The 20,270-nt window shown below is 43.5% G+C and overlaps 1 protein-coding gene across 9 annotated transcripts in view; it reads left to right on the top strand.

The window, feature by feature from the left end:
• Positions 1-20,270, top strand: part of lrch1 (leucine-rich repeats and calponin homology (CH) domain containing 1) — a 40,216-nt gene that overhangs the window by 9,500 nt on the left and 10,446 nt on the right. For 4 of the 9 annotated variants that reach the window (XM_069533348.1, XM_069533350.1, XM_069533345.1 and 1 more), the window contains exons 2-15: positions 7,394-7,538; positions 9,526-9,652; positions 9,806-9,911; positions 10,741-10,877; positions 11,126-11,256; positions 12,418-12,505; positions 13,195-13,300; positions 13,681-13,796; positions 14,766-14,836; positions 14,935-15,021; positions 15,509-15,586; positions 15,719-15,755; positions 17,222-17,294; positions 18,199-18,321. In XM_069533348.1, the coding sequence (XP_069389449.1) occupies positions 7,394-7,538; positions 9,526-9,652; positions 9,806-9,911; positions 10,741-10,877; positions 11,126-11,256; positions 12,418-12,505; positions 13,195-13,300; positions 13,681-13,796; positions 14,766-14,836; positions 14,935-15,021; positions 15,509-15,586; positions 15,719-15,755; positions 17,222-17,294; positions 18,199-18,321 (1,425 nt within the window). The remainder of the gene's footprint in view (positions 1-7,393; positions 7,539-9,525; positions 9,653-9,805; positions 9,912-10,740; positions 10,878-11,125; positions 11,257-12,417; positions 12,506-13,194; positions 13,301-13,680; positions 13,797-14,765; positions 14,837-14,934; positions 15,022-15,508; positions 15,587-15,718; positions 15,756-17,221; positions 17,295-18,198; positions 18,322-20,270) is intronic. The other 5 variants (XM_069533349.1, XM_069533346.1, XM_069533352.1 and 2 more) reach the window with 3 other exon arrangements.

The raw sequence follows: 20,270 nt of genomic DNA on the forward strand, positions 1-20,270 counted from the left end.
GCAAAAACAATGTCACAGATTAGATTGGGTCAAAGGATTATAACCAGCTTTATTCACAAATATGCTTAAAAATAAGAAATGATGGGGGAGGCCTTGAAGAACAGAGGTTATATTTTCACATCCGATGATACTGAAGCCAAAATAAATTAAAGTGATGCTAATTATTAGGGTAGAAATGAATATTTATCTGCGTGATAAATAACCCCCAGGCCTTTAAATCCAATTGTCATGGATTCGCTGAGTCGAGGCGACACGACCTCTAAAGTCACGAACACTCAGAAAATGAAATCGTTAACTTCTGCAGCCTCTGAGACTAAAGACGCAATCTGTGGTTTATTCGTCATCACCTCTCAAAGGTTACGTGTGGTTCGAAAAAGGGGAGAAATGGTTTACGAACTAACCTCTGTAAATAAAGATGGATGACACGACCAAAGTGAAGCGAAACAATCTGGATCGCCCTCTGGTGGCTGGCTGCAGTATAACTCATGAACCTCCTCCATGTTACCAGACAGGACATGGGCCAAACTAAAAGAACTCAAAGCAGCAGACGTTAAATAAATGTTTCTCAAAGAGGATGTTCCTTTAAAATGCTTAGGATGTGATTCATGCTGCATTTAACCCTTGTACTGTCTCACTGAGGTCACCCACCGAACCTGCGTGTGTGTGTGTGTGTGTGTGTGTGTGTTTTCAGGCTGCTGGTTTTTGCAACCACAGTCATTTTACTCCACTTTCCAGACATTAAAACAACAACAGTATCATATGACGGAGCCGTATCCACTTAATTAGCCAACACTGAGGAGCCAAGTGCTGTCATTGTGTGTTTGTGTGTCTGTGTGTGTGTAGATGATAAAGGACCAGACGGATCTTTCTGGGTGTTCGTCTCTCGTCCTACTTTTCCTTCCAGAGAGGCTGGAAAGTGGGACGAGCGACAAAACAGCATGAGGACGAAACTTTGTGTCATGAGTAAATGATGAGACAACAGAATAACCACACACAGATTGTTTCTTTTACATTTGTTTTGTCCAAAGAGGGATTTAGACCGCCAGCAGTGTTTGGTGTCAGCATGTTGTTCTACACGCGAGGCCTCGCTGTTCTCCGAGTGAGGCCGAGCGAGTCGGTGGGCGGATGTTCTTTTGAACCACTCGCTCTCTGTTATGTAACAGTCGGAGAACAAAACACTCAGAGACAAATGGAGCGAGGGAAATGTCTGAGGGAGGAGAAGAGTGAAACCAAATTCTGCTTTGAAAGGATTTTAAAAGTCTGTTTTTCTCTAGTTTTCTCATCAGATCCCATGAAAAACCCACAAACCAGCAAAGTGTGTCTGTCAGTACTTAAGTTTTACCACTGAAAACACACATGTGTTTACTTTGTACATATGTTTCCACTTTGACATGAAATGTGTTTTTCTGTCAGTTAAAAAAAGTTAAAAAAAGTAATTGAATGTTCTTTTGTCCCTCCTGTAATTATTACTTCTGTTTGAGGGATAATCTTGCTTTCGCATTTGTAAATACGAGAACATGTAAGTTTGGGTTGAGTGAGTTAGCTGTGGGCTACAACTTTAGCCTTGTTTTTTAAACATTCTCCTCATATTTCGGTCGATAATTGTTCATTAATGTTACGACTGTAAAATGTCTTCATGCTCTGAGGTTCAGAAATAATCTCCGTCCTCAGACTGTCCTTCGCTGCAGCTCCTCTTTTCAGCCTCTGTCTCAAACACTTGGTTTTAGCTCCTGTCTCTTTAAGAGTCCCCTCCTGATAAAGTCTGCTCTGATTGGTCAGCTGCTCCACTCTGTTGTGATTGGTCAACTATCAACAGTGTGCGAGATGTCGGCCTCTGCTCTTGCTCCACCTGGATTTGTTAGGGGGCGTGTCAGACTAGGCGCTGGGTGTATGCACGTTAATCAGCTGCAGAGAATAGAACAGTCTCGTTCACACATGAACTTCTGTCGGTCACTGTAACTAATTGAAAACCCGTCAATGCTTAAAATTCCTCTGCAGCAGCAGGAAACATCTGAATGATGACGTCTTTGCTCTGATTGGTTTAGAAAGTCTTTCCTGCTGTTGACTTCTGGATAAATCAGCTTCACACACAGAAATATGAACACAGAGTGTTTTTAAAATGTCAAGAGAGGAATCACTGAGAGCTGAGATCGTTTTCTGAGGTCAAATAAATCTCCTAATGGTGCATGAGGAATGTTCCAGTAGCTCAAGAAAACAATGTGGGGTGAATACTGTGTGTGTGTGTGTCTGTGTGTGTGTCTGTGTGTGTGTGTGTGTGTGTGTGTGTGTGTGTGTGTGTGTGTGTGTAAAAAGACCTTATAAAGCAAATGTGCTGTTTGAGTGAGGTTGCGGCAGATGGACGTGGGTCGAGAAATAGGTCATGTAGAATTCTTGTGGGAGGACCAGCCATTCCTACACACACACACACACACACACACACACACACACACACACACACACACACACACACACACACACACACACACACACTGCATCTATGTTTAGAACTGGAGACGCTTGGACGAACTGCAAATATGCATTTTTTGCCCCAAGATAAAACAGAAAAACACACATGCATGTTTGCACAGACGTGACTCTGCATCCATGCATGAAGTCTCACATGGTTGTCATGGTGACATCATCCTCCATTAGGTTGTTGTCACTGTGACCTCACAAATTCTTCATGTCCCAAACCCCAGTAATGACACTTGACCCTCTTCTGTCGATTCAGTTCTTTTATCATCAAGTTGTTGTCAGAGCTGGACGACAGAAACTCTGCTTCCATCCTTTGACTCTACAGCCGTCACAGTTTCTGTAGCTCGTAGACTCTTCTTCAGCCGGTCCCTCCACTCACCCCCTTCAGGAAACACCAGAGAAAACAGTGTGTGTGTGTGTGTGTGTGTGTGTGTGAGCAACTGTATATAGTTTTGAGAGGTTAAGACTTGGTCTAAAGGTCAGGGGTCAGGTTGGGGTCATGTATTTAGTTGTGATGGTTAATGCTAGGGTAAAGGAATGTCAATGAATGTATTCTCAACTGTGTGTGTGTGTGTGTGTGTGTGTGTGTGTGTGTGTCTGTCTCAGGCCCTCTGTGTCTCTAAGCGAACTATATGTTCCCTTGGTGTGTGTGTAGTTGTCCAGTATAAACTCTGACCTCTTCAGGACCAGTAGACCTAAAGGGGACCAAAGCCTGGTCCTGATAAGTCCTGACGTCCTGGTTAACTCTGTTAGGTCACATCGTGGTTATATTAAGGTTTAGGTGAGGACTGGTCCTGGTTTAGGTTAAGGACGAGGTCTTAGTTCAATTTTCCAATCAATGCAAAGTCCTAACAAGGACAGCTACACAAACTTGTGTGTGTCTGTGTTGTGTGTAAGGCCTGTCATTATTGTGCTGCAGGGAGGAGTCCTGCCTCTTCCTGCACAACCAGAGGATGCAGCTGTTACACACACACTCACACACACTCACACACACACACAAAATATATAGTAACTGTCGAGATCCTCAGACACACTCAGACGACCTGACGCTGCAGAATTTCAATTTAAACCAGAAAGACTCAAATGATACGAGAAACACACTCTTCATCTTCAACCAACAGCTGATCCTCAGCTCTGACGTGAGGATCTTCGACTCACAAACATTTCACACGTAGTTTGTTTTCCTCATCTTCATCGAATCAGCTCAAGAAGGAATAAAAACATGGAAAAGTATAATTACTAACTAACTTAAGTCACAAGAAGAGAGAAGAACAACAAAACATATTTATGAAAGTAATGATAGATTGTTCTGATTTAACAGTTCATGTTATATCTGGGTTTCACCACAGGAAACAGTCGTGTGCAGCAGTGAACCTCATTCATCCACCTCGGTGGTTTCAGGTCGTAAACAGTGACCACGCTCATTGAATAATGCATCCAAATTCTCCAGACTGAGTTTTGGGCCCTTTCTTATTATCTCATTAACTTCAGCAACCAACAAGACCACAGGGCTCCAGACTCACTTCTCACATCACGTTTGTACTGGTGCTCCTAACATTTTCCACTATTTGGCACCACAATAATACACGGATGACACCAGGACTCTCTTAACCTCAGGGCTGGGTTCCATTAGATCAATTAGATTCTCCGTCATCGGGGACAGGGCAGTTTGTCTTCAGGCTGTTTACACGTCTACATCCTGCAGCAGTGGTTGACAGCTGGCGTCAATAATATCTGTCCCACAAAATCATTTAGATAATTTTTATTTCAGCGTATGTGACTGACACAGACGTTCACATGTGTCGTGGGTGCAGATCTCTGTCATAGAATCACTTCCTGTTCAAAGTGGTCTACAAAGTAAAAGCAGTGCGTTTGTTTTATTGCTACAATGCTTTATATCAAGCAGTATTACAGAGCTTTTATTTTGAAAGGTTGTGAACTTGGGTCTGAATATTGTGTAGTTCAACAGACTCTGAAACAGAGGATGAGAACAGACACTGCACTAACAATAATAACAATGATATCATTACTGATCTGGATGCGGGTCACCACGGCGACAGTCAAAGCCTTGAAGCCCGGGGGTCGGCCTGAACAGAACTCTGTGTTGATCAGTGGGCAGGAAACATTCTTGTGTCTCAGCTGCTCGGCCTCCACATTCCTGCTCCGTGTTTGTACAGTACAACAATCACACAATCACACATCACCGCTCACATGTTGTCGACACTCTCACTAGTCATTTGAAACCACAGTTTGATTCAGAATCCGATGAAGTGGTTTAGTTACACTCACGGATCTGAAACACAACTGAGACGACTGAGTTCATCCTGAAGTTAGCGTGGAGCTCGTGGAGCGCGTGGAGCTCATGAAGCTCGTGGAGCGCGTGGAGCTCGTGGAGCGCGTGGAGCTCGTGGAGCGCGTGGAGCTCGTGGAGCTCGTGGAGCGCGTGGAGCGCGTGGAGCGCGTGGAGCTCGTGCAGCTCGTGTTGTTTTATTCTGGCCCCACACTGGAGGATGTCAGGGCAGATTTGATTCACTCATCTCGATGATCCTGAAGCGTTAGTGTAGAGATCTACAGGGATTTCATTCATACATATCAAACCTGTTTGATATTATCTTGATAATGAGATTTAAATAACACAACACACAACTTCAGACCAGGATGTTGTTGTCACTCACTCAACTGCCCAACAAAATATCTGATAATATTCACCATGTCAGGACTGCTGTCCTAGAAGCAGCAGTAGTAAGTAGTAGAAGCAGTAGTAGTAGTAGTAGTAGTAGTAGTAGTAGTAGTAGTAGTAGAAGCAGTAGCAGTAGTAGCAGTAGTAGTAGAAGTAGTAGTAGAAGCAGTAGAAGCAGTAGTAGTAGTAGTAGAAGTAGTAGTAGTAGCAGTAGTAGTAGAAGTAGTAGTAGTAGTAGTAGTAGTAGTAGTAGTAGAAGCAGTAGCAGTAGTAGTAGTAGTAGAAGTAGTAGTAGTAGAAGCAGTAGCAGTAGTAGCAGTAGTAGTAGAAGTAGTAGTAGTAGTGTTTGTGTGAGTCTCATGGTGTGAATGATCTGAGACCACTTCCACGACCTCGTGTGTAGACACATTCTAATCCAACCTGACACATCTGTGAGACTGATGTGGCCTTAATGTGTGTGTGTGTGTCTGTGTGTGTGTGTGTGTGTGTGTGTGTGTGTGTCATTCATTAAGGTCAGTGCAGTTTCCACCACATTATGATTTTCAGTGAATTATTAAAGAGGTTAAAGAGATGTGATGGTGTTGGAACACACACACACACACACACACACACACACACACACACACACACACACACACACACACACACACACACACACTCACACACACTCACACTCACACACACTCACACTCTCAGTGAATCAGCCTGCTGCTGTTTGCTCGGAGGATAAAAGCTCGACTGACTCGCTCTTTGTCTCTCAGCTGCACAGTTTTAAATAGCACTTCCTGTGACTATGAGACCCACGATGCAACGCTGCCTGAGCGGCTGATGCTCAGACGCAGGCGTGACAGAGCCAGTTTGTACAGTTAGTCCTGAAACAGATAATTACATTTTATGAGTTGATCAACAGAAGACACTACAACCCGGCGGCAGGAGGTTTTAAGTTTTCATGTTGTCGGAAGCTTGACGTCACCGTTAGCCTTCTGAAATGATCCACTCGATCTTCAACTGCAGCCTCTGAAGGACGGACTCCTACATCGAGACAGTTAGTGACTCACAGGTGAACGGATTTGTTTTCAGGGGTCAAAGGTCACGGTGATGTCGTGTGAGTCTGGGGCTAAGATGTATGTAGACTGGAACAATGTATGGAACAAAGACATACAACCACAGGGAGGAGACTAACTAACTGACCTCACAGTTCAACAACAAGACAACAGATAATCACCTTGATCACAGTCAGAACTCACAAGAACACAACACCCGTAACGTTCCCATGATGTTTTCCACCAGAGGACGTTAGCCCTCGTTCTCTTCTCGCTCCGTTAGAGAGTTGAGCTCCGCCTCGGCAGAACAATGTGGAATAATTGGCCCTGACATTTCTTGGCCTCATTTTGCGGCTGCTGATAACTCCACTTGATATCGTCGCTGCGGAGCTGCAGCAGGATGTGATGTCATCAGTCCTGGCCCTGAGCGTCTGACCCCAGCCCCTCTGCCAAACAACGACTTCCCTGAGTCCGACTGGTGCAGAATGTGAAGGGCGGAGTTTAACATTCATCGAATTACGCTGAGTCGTCAGTTTATTAGAAACAACCAAGCTGAAACTTACACCGTCCTGAAATCAAACCTCATGAAGGTTAAAAGGTTCCGTTTGTGTCGAAACAGGTTTTAAAAAGTGTTGATTCAACTTTGTGGTGGTTTTGAGGACGGAGCTTTTGTTCAACTGTTTGTGTTGAAACTGCAGATTTGTATCAGTGAGTCGAGCTGACTCAGACTTTCTCACTGCAGCTTCATGAAGGGTCAGGATCAGACTGTCCATGCACTTATTTTATTATTTATCATTTATCGTCCAAACTGTCTTCAACTGTTATGAAGTCAAAAGTAAAACTCAGTTGATTTTACTTTTAACCATAAATCAAACACATATACAACCGAGTATAGAACTTGGTTGTATATGTGTTTGATTTAACGGTCAACAGTTCAGTCTGTCGGACTTTGTTCTTGTTTGATTCATTTAAATTTTCGTTTTTAAAATAAATTTCTATCTTAGAGTTAATTCATGTAAAATAAGAAAAACATGACGTGACAGAAACAACTTTGGTTGAAATAAGAAAATGTTTAAAATGTTTGAACCAGCAGAAGTTTTCCACATGTATTAATAAACCCGCTCTACTATGATGTTCATGTTTATATATGTGTATATAAATATATATATATATTTGTATTCTGTTCTCTCTGCAGACTTGTCAAAGAACCGACTGACAGACGTCCCCTCAGAGGTCTGTCACCTGGTTGCCTTGGAAACACTAAACCTGTATCACAACTGCATCAGGACCATCCCAGACAGCATCATCACCCTGCAGTCACTCACCTCCTTAAACCTCAGGTACACACACACACACACACACACACACACACACACACACACACACACACACACACACACAGTGAGAACCAAGTTGAAATAAACCAGAATCATACTTTAACTTGAAAGTTTATCAGTCGACAAATCACGTTGTTCATGTTGCTGTACTGTGTGTGTGATTGTGAGTGTGTGTGTGTGAGTGTGTGTGTGTGAGTGTGTGTGTGTGAACTCACTGTGAACGCAGACTGAATCATTGTGACAAAGCAAAAATATATGTGTTATTATGCGGAGCCAACGCTCGTCTGAGCTGTTGTACTACTGTGACTCCCTGGAGGAGTGTGTGTGTGTCTGTGTGTGTGTGTGTGTGTGTGTGTGTGTGTGTGTGTGTGTGTGTGTGTGTGGGCTACACACACACGCCTGGTGCTGACCTTCACACACATCTGTCTGTGCGTCTGTGTTTAAAGGTCGATGCTGTCTCCACTCTGAACGTCTGAACAAATAATCTGTGAATCTTCTGTGAGATGATGAAGCTGCTTCACGTTCCTCAATGATCGACTCATGTTTACATCTCATGAAAAAAGAATTCAATGAAACAGAAACTATTCTGATGATTGAATAATTAAAGTAACTAAATCAACAGGGGTTGGAATGTTAAACAAATCACTGCAGCTGCAACACGATCTTTAATAAATGAATCCAGGATCAAAAGTTTCAGGTGTTTCAGCTGCTCAGCTTCACTCCTCACACACACAGTCCAGTCAGAACAGGAAGGACACTTTCCTCTCCAGTCTTATTTTTAGTCTCTTTAAAGTGAAACAGAGAAGTTTATCTTCAAGTCATCGTAGTTTTTTAAAACGATTTCACACAGAAAATAATCACAACATTTAACAACTATGTTTAAAACCTACGTTACATTTGATTAATGGTTCAATTGTTTGGCTGCAGTGAAAAAGTACATTCACACATTTTCACATCGTCACAAACATCCAGGTTCAGAAAACGTCTCGTGAGCTCGTCAAGTGACCACGTGAGCATGACATCATGAGACGGAAGTTCTTGGTTCAGAGTTATGTGGATGTACACTCACACTCACACACACACACACGCACACGCACACGCACACGCACACACACACTCACACACACACACACACACACACACACACGCACACACACACACACACACACACACTCACACACACACACACACTCACAAAAAGAATTACTACATCTCCAACATAAAAGTGAAATATAACTCTTCCATTGTGTGTGTGCGTGTGTGTGCGTGCATGTGTGTGTGCGTGTGTGTGTGTGTGTGTGTGCGTGCGTGCGTGCGTGTGTGTGTGTGTGTGTGTGTGTGCAGCTGTATAAACTCCCTCCTGTTTCCTGAATGTTATTTTCAGAGCTGAGTCAGAGGGAGTTTCACAGTCTTGTGGTGTGAGTGTGTGAGTGTGTGAGTGTGTGAGTGTGTGAGTGTGTGAGTGTGTGAGTGTGTGTGTGTGTGTGTTAATGTGACTGTGACTGTGTGTGTGTGTTAATGTGACTGTGACTGTGTGTGTGTGTGAGTGTGTGTGTGTGTGTTAATGTGACTGTGACTGTGACTGTGTGTGTGTGTGTTTTGTGTATAGTAAGTGTTGCTGATCTGAGATCAGAGACACTTCTTCTCAGTCAGATTTTTTAATCTATTTTAAGTTTTTGTGGCCTGAAGTCGACAGCAGTCGAAACTTCGCAGACGCACAATGTTTTTGGATTTGTTTATTATATTAAAGTAAATTTGAACATATTTAAAACACAAAGTTATTTTTACTTTTATAATTTATTTATTTATTTCTAAATGACAAAGGTGGAAACTGCCCGAGTGTATAAATGATAAAGAAATGAAGTCGGTCAGGAGTTTTCTTCAGGACGATCAGGAGACGTCCGAACCTGAATTGTTTGGTTGTGTGGTTAAATAATAGTTTACTGTTTGTACGTAAACAAAGTCTGAAGATGATGATGTTTGTGTTCAGTCGTAATCAGCTGGGCTCTCTGCCGGCCTGTCTCTGTGGTTTACCTCTGAGAGTCCTCAACGCCAGCAACAACAAGCTGGTCAGTCTGCCCGAGACCATCAGACACCTGCACAACCTCATGGAGCTGGTGAGACACACACACACACACACACACACACACACACACACACACACACACACACACACACACACACCTTTTCTTTGCTCATTTAATGAAGGTTAACACAACTTGATTAAAAGTTGTAATCACAAGTTGTGTTGTTGTGGTCGCCCTCTGCAGGACATCAGCTGCAATGAGATCACGGCTCTTCCTCGTCACATCGGTCGACTCAAAGCTTTACGAGAACTCAACGTTCGTCGAAACCTCCTCTGCGTCCTGCCAGAAGGTGAGTGTGTGAACTAAATGATTCTTTGTGTCACGTCTGCTCAGGGGATTTCAGACACTTAATCCTCAAAGGTCCAGCGTGTAAGATGTAGGTGAAATACTCCTGGTGATGTTTTCATCTATTATATGAATTGTTGATTTCTTTACTCTGGAATGAGGTAAATTTAAATTTAGATCATTTCGTTATGATTCGTGTTTTCTGACGAGCTCGGTAAACCTCTCTTCTTACGAACGTCCTTCAAGAAGAGTGTTTTAAACTCACACTTTCACTGAGTGTTGTTGAAAAGAGTGTGAGTGTGGTTAGCGTCTGATTCCACAGTGAACTCTGCCATCAGAGAATCCTCCTGAACCGAAGATCGACCTCAGAGACAAACAGATCTCTGAGGACACGCAGGCGGCTGAGACTGTAAATAAAGTTGTGTCTCCAGCTCCTCCCACTTTCATGAAGTCAAAATCTGTCAGATACAAGCGCTGCCATCTTGTGGTGATGATGTCATTTGGCGTCAAAGACTGTGATGGAGGAGTGGAGCGGCACAATCGACCAATCACGAGTCAGTCTCAGCTGTCAATCATCCCGTGTCAGCCCATGTTTATATCAAATAACTGATTAAACCAAAACTTTTTTAGTTTGGTCCATTTCCTGTCTGCTAACGTGGAGGAGGAGGGGTTTAAGACCTATACTGCAGCCAGACACCAGGGGGCGATCACAATGCAGACTTGTCATGTCATCCCTGTTTATTCACAGTCTATGGTTCAACATCTGCTGACAGATCTGTGTGTGTGTGTGTGTGTGTGTGTGTGTGTGTGTGTGTGTGTGTGTGTTCTTACAGACCTGGCTGATCTTCCTCTGGTGAAGTTTGACTTCTCCTGTAACAAGGTCTCCACCATCCCAGTGTGTTTCAGGAAGATGAAGCAGCTTCAGTCGCTCCAGTTAGAAAACAACCCACTGCAGAGCCCACCCGCACAGGTACACACACACACACACACACACACACACACAGACACACACACACACACACACACACACACACACTCTTCTTTTTTTATTTTTAGTTATGTCTCTGAACGTCCTGTTGGAGGCTGTCGCCTCGTGTCTTGGTCCTGATTGGTTCACACACCTCGTCATAAACACGACATCGACTGTGATTGGTCAAAAATAAACGGGCCGAGACGACAGAAGATGAAAACTGATGAAATCTTTCTCCTCCTCCTCAGATCTGTTTAAAGGGAAAAGTTCACATATTCAAGTATCTGAGCATCGAGGCGTGTCGCAGCGAGAAGATGCCCGACTCGCTCTACCTGCCCGTCATAGAGCGACTCAGCCTATCACGACCCTCCACCGGCAGGTCAGTCTCCGCGGCAACTTAAATACCACTCAGCCGGAATAGTGTTGCTGAGTGTTGCCATGGTAACCATGAGGGAAGCATCTCCTTCAGTCACAGAAACAGTTCGATCAGTGATGTGAACACTGAGCTGAACCTGTTTTTAATCCTCACATCGCCCCCTGGTGGCTGGCTGCAGTATAGGTCATAATCTCCCTGCCTCCTCCACGTGAGCAGATGGGACATGGACCAAACTGGAAAATCTAAGTAGATGTTAACTAATGATTCTCAAAGATGGTTTCTCTCATTTTCATTCTTTATTACATTACATAGAACAGGCTTAAATGTCATGATTGACAGCTGACACTGACTCGTGATTGGTCAAACCCGTGTTTGGGCGGGACCTCAATGCTGCGGCTCCACTCCAGGTTGTCATCACCACAAGACGTAATCGTTAGCATCGAGATGTTATGGTTAAGTTTGTGTACAACAGGATGAGGTTCAGGCCAGAAAGAAGGAGGACAGAAATAATGAAGAGAATAAAATGCTGCTGCGTTAGTTTCCCAGACCCTCGCAGGAAGTTGAACTCTCTAATGTCCGCCCACATAAAGTGCTCCCAATACGTGGGCAGGAAAATGGTTCCTATTCTCCTGCAGAGCTCTGACACACTAATCATTCTTTTTCCTCTGTTTCTTCTTTCCTCTCTTTTATCATCCTGAAATCTTTCCTTATGTTTTCGCTCTGTTTTCCTCCTTTTCTCGGCTGTTTCTCTCTCTCTCTGTATTTCCTCTGTCGTCTCTCTCACCCTGTGGGTATCTGTTCTTTTCTCTTTTCCTCCTCTTCAGTTCGCTCAGTTAACTTCAGCAGGATAGTTTTTTCTCTAAATGTTGAATGATGAATAAATATCTCTCGTCCCTCCAGAGGAAGCAGTGAAGTTATTTTTAAAACTCCATTAAAACAAAGACCTTGAAGGAAGCAGGTGAGAGAGAATCAGAGTGAAGCTCGTTTTACCGTCATCAAGTTACACAGTCGTGTGAACGCAGACTGACAGGAGGACTGTGCTCGCTCTCTCTCTGTGGCTCACACGCTCTGTTGCTCGCCCACACACACACACACACACCACACACACAAGCTCCCTGTGTGCGTGGGTGTGTCAGGTGTGTAACCTGTGTTGTGTGTCTGCAGTGTGGAGGACATGGAGCAGCAGAAGAAGCAGGACAGCGACTCAGGAGTCGGCAGCGACAACGGAGACAAGAGACTGTCTGCTACTGAGGTACTGTGTGTGTGTGTGTGTGTGTGTGTGTGTGCGTGTGTGTGTGTGTGTGTGTGTGTGTTGCTTGTTTATTGGTCATCTTGTCGACAGCTTGTCTTCATCTCATGTGTTGAACGTGTTCTTTCACATGTTGGATGTGTTGCATTTACACGTGTCTGCAGAAACATTATCGCAGGATTATTTTGAATTGTTTGATCCATAGATTTCTTTACTGAGAGAAAGTTTCACTTATTTATTTGTAAACGAACTTAAGTTTATTATTTCAACAAACTGTGTCATTGATATTTGCTAAATGTATCATTGACAAGTTTGAACTGAACAAATTGCAGATCAATAATTCTCTCATTCATTATATGAAGTGATGCAGCTGCAGGAAGTTCTGCAGAAGAGAATCTTATTTTTAATTCTTATTATTGTATTTATTTAAAAACCAGACAGATGCTGGTGTTTTGAGTCTGAAAAGTTTTAAACATCAATAATGTTTCAATTCTAATCTAATCATCATTTCAGTCACAAGAAAAAAAGGACAAATAATAAATAATTTCCTCAAATGTGATGATGTCATTATTTTAAGTATTATAAAGAATTGAAAGAGATGATTTCACGTTTTTAAACCTGATAGATAACTTCAGACGTTTGAATATTTTTATTAATGGTGGTTTTCTGTTGTTAATCGTTGTTTGGTGCAGCCGTCAGACGAGGACAGTCTGAGTCTCAATGTGCCGATGAGCCACATCACTGAGGAGGAGGGGATCAGTAAAGACGACTCCAGTGAACACATCAGCTCCTTGACAGGTAACACACACACACACACACACACACACACACACACACACACACACAGAGCTTGTCAGTTGTGTGTCTGTAGTGTTGAACTCTATTAACAGCAGGTCTCCACAGACTCAGTTTAAATATAAACTTCAATCAGTGTGAATCAGGTCAGAGCTGATGTCTCTCGTTTGAAGTTTCTCCTCAAAATGGCACAAGTGGCTTCATGCTCATGTCAACAGGAATATTAGAGCAATACTAAAATTCATCATCCATGTCGACAGTTCAGAAGAAAACACATTCAATTTGTCCGTTAACGTCCAAGTTACCGTCGCTGGACGTTCAGGACGATGGACGAGGTGAACGTTGGCTTCACTGTGAAACTCCTCGTGTTTTCTTCTCTTCAGCAGATCCAAACTCCGACTCGGTGCGTCTGATCGAGGAGAGTCCTACGGAGGCCCTGAAGGAGCAGTTTGGCTACAGAGACTCGGCTCTCAGCACTCGCTTCGTCAGCTACATCAAGGCAAGTGGTCACGTTGTGTCGGTGCGTGATTAAAGATTGATGCAGTAAATGGTTCACTTCATGAATAATGGGTTACGTAAACCTGTTCTTTGCTGCAGCCTCGCTCACACTCGTCTCTGGTTTGTTTTAATGGAGCCGAAACTGTCACTTTGTGTTGATGTGAGTCTAATTTAGTTTTGGAGTAAAGGAGTTTGGGTGGGTTGTTTGTGGAGCAGTTGGAGAGACTGTGCTGTTACAGACGTTACGTCACTCCGAGCCTGTGTGTCCCTGCGGAGGCTCGGCTCTGACCAAATAAGGACGAAACACAAAACAAAGAGCAGGAGCTTTAAGATTCAGATTCTGTGAAGCTGTAACTTCATCTCTCATCTGTAAACATCTGTAACAGACCTCTGAGGACGTGATCTTAGAGCTGCACGTCAGACCTCACCACAGGAGGTCGCTGTACGCACCGCACAGAAAGTTTTTAATAACTTTAACAAAGTGGTTGTTAAGGTAACCATGGTGACGACGGTCACCTTATCTGAACAACGCACTCGTGACCAAACAATCTGAGATACGAACATTAAACATTCTCCTCTTGACGCCAAGTTGAGGTCTTCGTCTTCTACGTACGGCTCCTCTTATTCACCCTGAGATATTTGTATTTTTCCAGTTCCACGTCCGTTGAGCTTCCTCTAATTATTGTCATGAATCAATTCATTGTGAAATACTCAGCGTCAGAGAGCTGATGTCAAACATGTTTTATTATTTGATCTAAAAACATTCAGTTTGATCAAATGTCTGATAATCATGTTTTAAAATCAGAGAAAGGAAAAATACTTTTATCACAGTGTCTTTATTGTTGTGTTTGTATTTGGGACGAGTGGTAACGTCTCCGTTGGTCATGTGACAGCTGCAGCTGGTGCTGATGTGTGTGTGTGTGTGTGTGTGTGTGTGTGTGTGTGTGTGTGTGTGTGTGTGTGTGTGCAGGGTCGGACAGCAGCAGACTTCGACGAGCCCCTCAGGATAGAAGAAGACTCTCCGTGGCAAACAAAACAAACGTGAGTTCATTTCCTGATTCATTAAATATGTTTTGTGGATATTTAAAAACAGAATGAAGTTTTCACGTGACTGTTTACTCGTGTGTTTGTGGTCCCAGGTCAAAGGTCACAGGGGGCACGGAGCTCCACATCGACATGATCAACCAGCTGAAGGAGGCTGTGGAGCTGCTGCAGGACCCCAGCAGGTGACAGCTTCACTCGTCTACGCTCTTACCACTTATGTTTCACAGACGAGTGCGGTTGAATACATTTGTTCTATCACCTCCCGAAGTGTCGACCGCTGCACGACAAAGTTTACAGATCGCTGACACTAAAACGTCCTGCATGAACGAGCCTGTACGAGACGTGCGATTCACTTCCAGCAGACGGTCCAGTAGGGGATCGTTAGTTTGTCACTAGAGTGAGGAGAGTGGGTGTAAATGGTTAAACGTGAATCCTCCATGTTCCATAGAAAGTCGTCCGCTCGCTCACCTCTACCACTGAGATCCCAGTTTCTCTTGATTATCACGATTAGCTCTAACGAGGTTTGGCTGTTTTTTTTCATTCATTAGAAAACACTGAGAGCTGAAAATAATTTATCCTCCACAACAAAAACTCGACTCAGTGAATGGACACCTGAGAACGAGCTTTAATGAATCTAACTTTGACAGCGTTGGTTCTCTTGTGTGTCAGAGTGAACACGGAGCAGGACGACCTGTCTGGAGTCCAACTCTACCCGGTGGAGATGGTCACAGTGGAGGAGTCGCTCAAGTAAGACTCACAGTTCACCCTCACTTCTCACACCTGTGTAGCTGTTGTCTGTCTCCTGTGTGTGTCGTGTTAATCAGCCGGTTGTTCTTCACCTGTTTCACCCTAAAATAAAAAGGTTCTCTCTCTCCTCAGTGGTCAGGACAGCGATGACGGCAGCACCACACCAAAGGTACAGTTCTAACCTGTCTCACGTTAATAGACACAGAACAGCAGGTTGTCATCAGCGTACATGAACAGTTATAAACAGTTTTAATCTGGAGAGACGTTGAGGCTAAGAGCAGTGAAAAACAAACTACTTTACCCATAATGCTTTTCACCTTTCCTGCAAGTATTTCAGTGAATCTCGAGGATTGAATCAGTCACATGTCTTTAAACACGTATGTTGCATCAGGACTAAATGGCTGAAAAGAGATTCTGAACCTAAACACAGACAATCATTGTGTTTGAGTCGTGTGACAAAAGAAACCGGTTGGACCGAGTTTCTGTGAATGGAAGATTAACCAGAAGATTAGCCAGAAGATTAACCAGAAGATTAACCAGAAGATTAACCAGAAGATTAACCAGAAGCCTTGTTGTTGGACGACAGCTGATCTGAGGTTGATTAAGATCTCGTTAAACAGAACGAAGCATAATTATATCACTTGAGAAGAGTTGAAACTAATTTACAAACACAATTTTTACCCCTGATGAGTTTGCACCTCTGCTTAAATACATTTTCCTTGATGAGTTTAATTGTGTGATAAAGTACAAATAGTGTTTTTGTGTCTTCGTCCTTGGGTTCACTGTTTAAAGTCTTTTTAAGGAGGTAATAGAGGATATTTAAGTCTTTTGAGGCCTAAACGTCTGCTGCGTTTTGTAGCAGCACGTGGAGGAGGCTGGATATGAGTTCCAGAAGAAAAGACTGATGATTCTAGAGAAGGCCAGGTTTGAGGCCCAGCTTGCATGTCGGGAGTATGAGTGGCATATGTCAATCAAGGTAAACGTACTGTAGAACCAGTGGATGTGGTCCCGCCCACTCATCTGTCTGCAGTCGTGTCAGATCTGAACAGTCGTGTGTCTGAGTGTGTTTCTTATGAATAAACCACATGGAGCTTTCACATGTGTGACATGTCGTCCGGCAGCAGGCGACACGCGTGTGAGCGGTGGCTACACGTCAGACCAGATCTTTCACCAGGAGCTCAAAGCTTCTTTAGAAAACCGGCGGCTGGTGAATTGGCGTCTTCCTGTCCTGTTGCATGTCGTCTGCAGACGTGGCTGATGTTTGACGTCTGTTTGTGTCAGAGCAACAAACAATGTCTCACAATAAGATTTTCTATTTTGTCCTGTGAGTTATTATGTTATAGGTTGTCCGTCTCATTCTCTCAGTCTTGTGACCTTGGCAACGCGTTGTCTTAAGAACGAGAATCCTTTTAAATGTAATGCTAAGATATATTTCTTCACATTTTAACCAGTGTTCGCTTGGACTCAAAGATGAACTGATTGGATTTCAGAGGTCAAAGGTCTCAGTGACGTCCTCTTTGAACCAGTTTCTCTGTGCAGTCGTTTGTCCCACATCCGGCGTCTCGTCAACAACTTTCACTTTGAGTTCTCATTCATGGAACTGTCTCACTCACCGTGTTGTTTCTGTCGCCACAGCACGGTGACAGATCTCCGGCCGCCGGACACACATCCTTCTCCAGTCCGCCGTTTGGACTGAAGCCCCGATCAGGTGAGTTGGATGTGGGGTAAGAGGGTGGGTCAGGTGACTGGTTAGGACTCCGGTGTTTCTGAACGTTGTAAAATTATTCAACGTAACGATTCAACATGTTTTACGTTTTCTGTCAGATGCAGGTTTCCATCATGAATGTGTGAATGAATGCAGGTAGCATGAGTGGGTTTAGATCCACATGTCGTGCTGCCGCCTGTTTTAAATGTTTATCTTTACAAAGCATCAGATATTTAAAATCTGGAGGTGGAATCAATAAGTCCTGCTTTCAGACTGAAAGACCACGCTGCAGAAAATCTTAGTCCACGGCTTCAGTGAGAACACATGCTAACGCTAGGTCTGAGCTAACGTTCGTCCACGGTCGTGTTCGATGCAGCTTCGTGGTCACTGCTCGTCCGCTGTGTTTAGCTCTGCAACCGTCAAGCATTTGTTTGCTAACTATTAGCTGTGTGAAATGTTGCTAAGTGCTAATGAAGCTAACATGATGCTAACAGCATGTCGAGATATCTGTATTGTGAAATGCGACTAATCTTTATTTTGTTTTTTGTGCTGTTTTTTTGTTCTGTGTTGTCGTCTCATGTTTTTCCCTGTTTTCACTCTTTCTTTTTTTCGATTTACACGTTTTATTACCTTCTTTCCTCCGCTCATTGATCTGGTGCCTGACTTTTGATGTTAAAATCATAAATGCATGTGATCCGATCTGCGTGCATGTGTCACCCTGGTTTTAACTCCCTGACACTCATTCTTTCGGACCCTGGTTCTGGTGATGTTGGTGTTTTCGGGCGTGTATTCTCGTGGAATGAACTTTGCCTTGCTCACCGGGTTCACCTTGTTCACCTTGATGCTCCAAACCTTCACCACACACACGCAACACCCAATTCTGACCACTCCCACCTTCTGGTTGTAGCCCCGCCCTCGCTGCCCTGCTCGCCCCCTCCTTCCTGTCTCGACCCCTCCCTCCTCTCACAGGCCTCGCCCCTCCGTAGAGATACACCGCGTAGCCATGACGACGGAGGCACGCACAGCCGCGGTAGGTTCCATCTTTTTCAGTTAACGGGTTAACGGCCTCGGACTCGGGTGTCTGCTGACCCTCCTCCTCTTCCCAGACTCCACCTGGAGTTTGTATTTGTCTTCAAAGTGAAGAAAATCTGGAACTTAACTTTAGTTTTGTGGTAGAAAGTCTGAATTTTCTTCTTCCTTTTCTAATCCATGTTTTCTTTCACAATGGGTTTCAGCTGCCAACTCAGATCTTTACGTACATTTAAAAAGTATCAAGACAAATTGTAAAAGCAACATGAAACTGTGCAGATTGAAACGGTGACTGGGAACATCCTGAACGTACGATTCTCTTAGTTCAAACAAACAGGGAACTTAATGTTCTGAGGAGGTTTAGTGTAGAACTGTGACTCTCTAGCTCCTCCTGTTGGTGTAAGCTTGTGTGACAACACAAGTTCAGTTCAGCTTCTTTTGTCTCTGTGTTTTCTGCTCAGACGACTTGTTACAGCTATGTGTGTGTGTGTGTGTGTGTGTGTGTGTGTTTGTGTGTGTGTGTGCGTGTGTGTGTGTGTGTGTAAGAGAGAGAGAGATGAAAGCGGAGCTTCACCACACACTCTGCTTTCATCTCCAGCTGTTCCGACCACATGCGTCCTCACTTTTTCAATGGGCTGATTGAGGGTTAAGACTTGGTTTCATGGTTAGAGTTAAGTTTTGGTTTTGGTTTAGGTTAGAGTTAGACATTTAGTTTGGATGGTTAAGGTCAGGGTCACTAAGATAGAAGCACAAACGTGTGTGTGTGTGTGGTTGTGTGTGTGTGTGTGTGTGTGTGTGTGTGTGTGTGTGTGTGTGTGTGTGTGTGTGTGTGTGTGTGTGTGTGTGTGTTAGAGACAGTGACTCTCTGATCCAGATGTTTTGTCTTCACTTTCAGCAGCTGTCCTGGCGTCCATCTTTATTTACAGCCTGTGGCTGATGTTAAAACTTGAATAGTAGATCAGGTCGTGTGCAGGTTGAGTCAGAACAAACATGTCATTTCTTGAACTCAGCTCACGTGGACGGTAACCTGGTCGCACTGCTAACATTAGCCACGTTAGCCACAGGTGACATTTTAAAATGATCTTTACTCATCCGCATGTGCAACATCTTTACTAACAACACTGTAGAGAACCGGAGGACTTGACTGCTCAATGTATTATGAACATTTCTCTCACAGAGAATGTGGTGTGTTTGAAATCAGTAAACGTCCACTGAGGTGATGAACGTTCTTTTACTCTGTGTTTTACAGGTGTGTGTGTGTGTGTGTGTGTGTGTGTGTGTGTGTGTGTGTCAGATAATGACTAATGGTGTATAATGGGCTCAGGCCTCAGGGAGAGTGACATCATCAGGAACTGACACGCTCACATCATCTGCTGCTGACCCCATTAACAACCAATCATCAACCTGTGTGTGTGTGTGGGGGGGTACTGCTACCATACTACTACTGTGTGTGCACTTAAATATTCGTCTTATATAATCCTGACATCTTTTATGGCAGAGAGGGTTTTCCTCTGTCAGTGAAGATCTGTCGACGTAGTTACTGGAAAGATTGTTTTTATTGACGCTCTGTTCATTCACCAACGACGTCCTGCGTCAAAGTCAGAGCCTGATGCAGATACAGATATTAGGAAGTAAACACATTCTCACACATATAATATATATATATGTATATATGTATGTATATATGTATGTATATATATATGTATGTGTGTGTGTGTGTGTGTAAAAAAATGGCATTGATTCCTGACATGTTATCAAACCTGTAATAAAAGATAAAGTTTTAACTTTGTTGATCCTCCGTCTGGGACATTTACAGGAGCAGGAAATTGACCGTGTTACAGCAGCAAGAGAAACACACTCTCAGTGAATAAGAGAAAAATAGAATATTAACACAACAGAAAGTCGTTGGAAGAGCAAAGCACAAAGGTTATAAATAGAAAATGAATAAAA

The sequence above is a fragment of the Paralichthys olivaceus genome, chromosome 10, assembly GCF_024713975.1.
Source record: "Paralichthys olivaceus isolate ysfri-2021 chromosome 10, ASM2471397v2, whole genome shotgun sequence".
Taxonomy (NCBI): Eukaryota; Metazoa; Chordata; class Actinopteri; order Pleuronectiformes; family Paralichthyidae; genus Paralichthys; species Paralichthys olivaceus.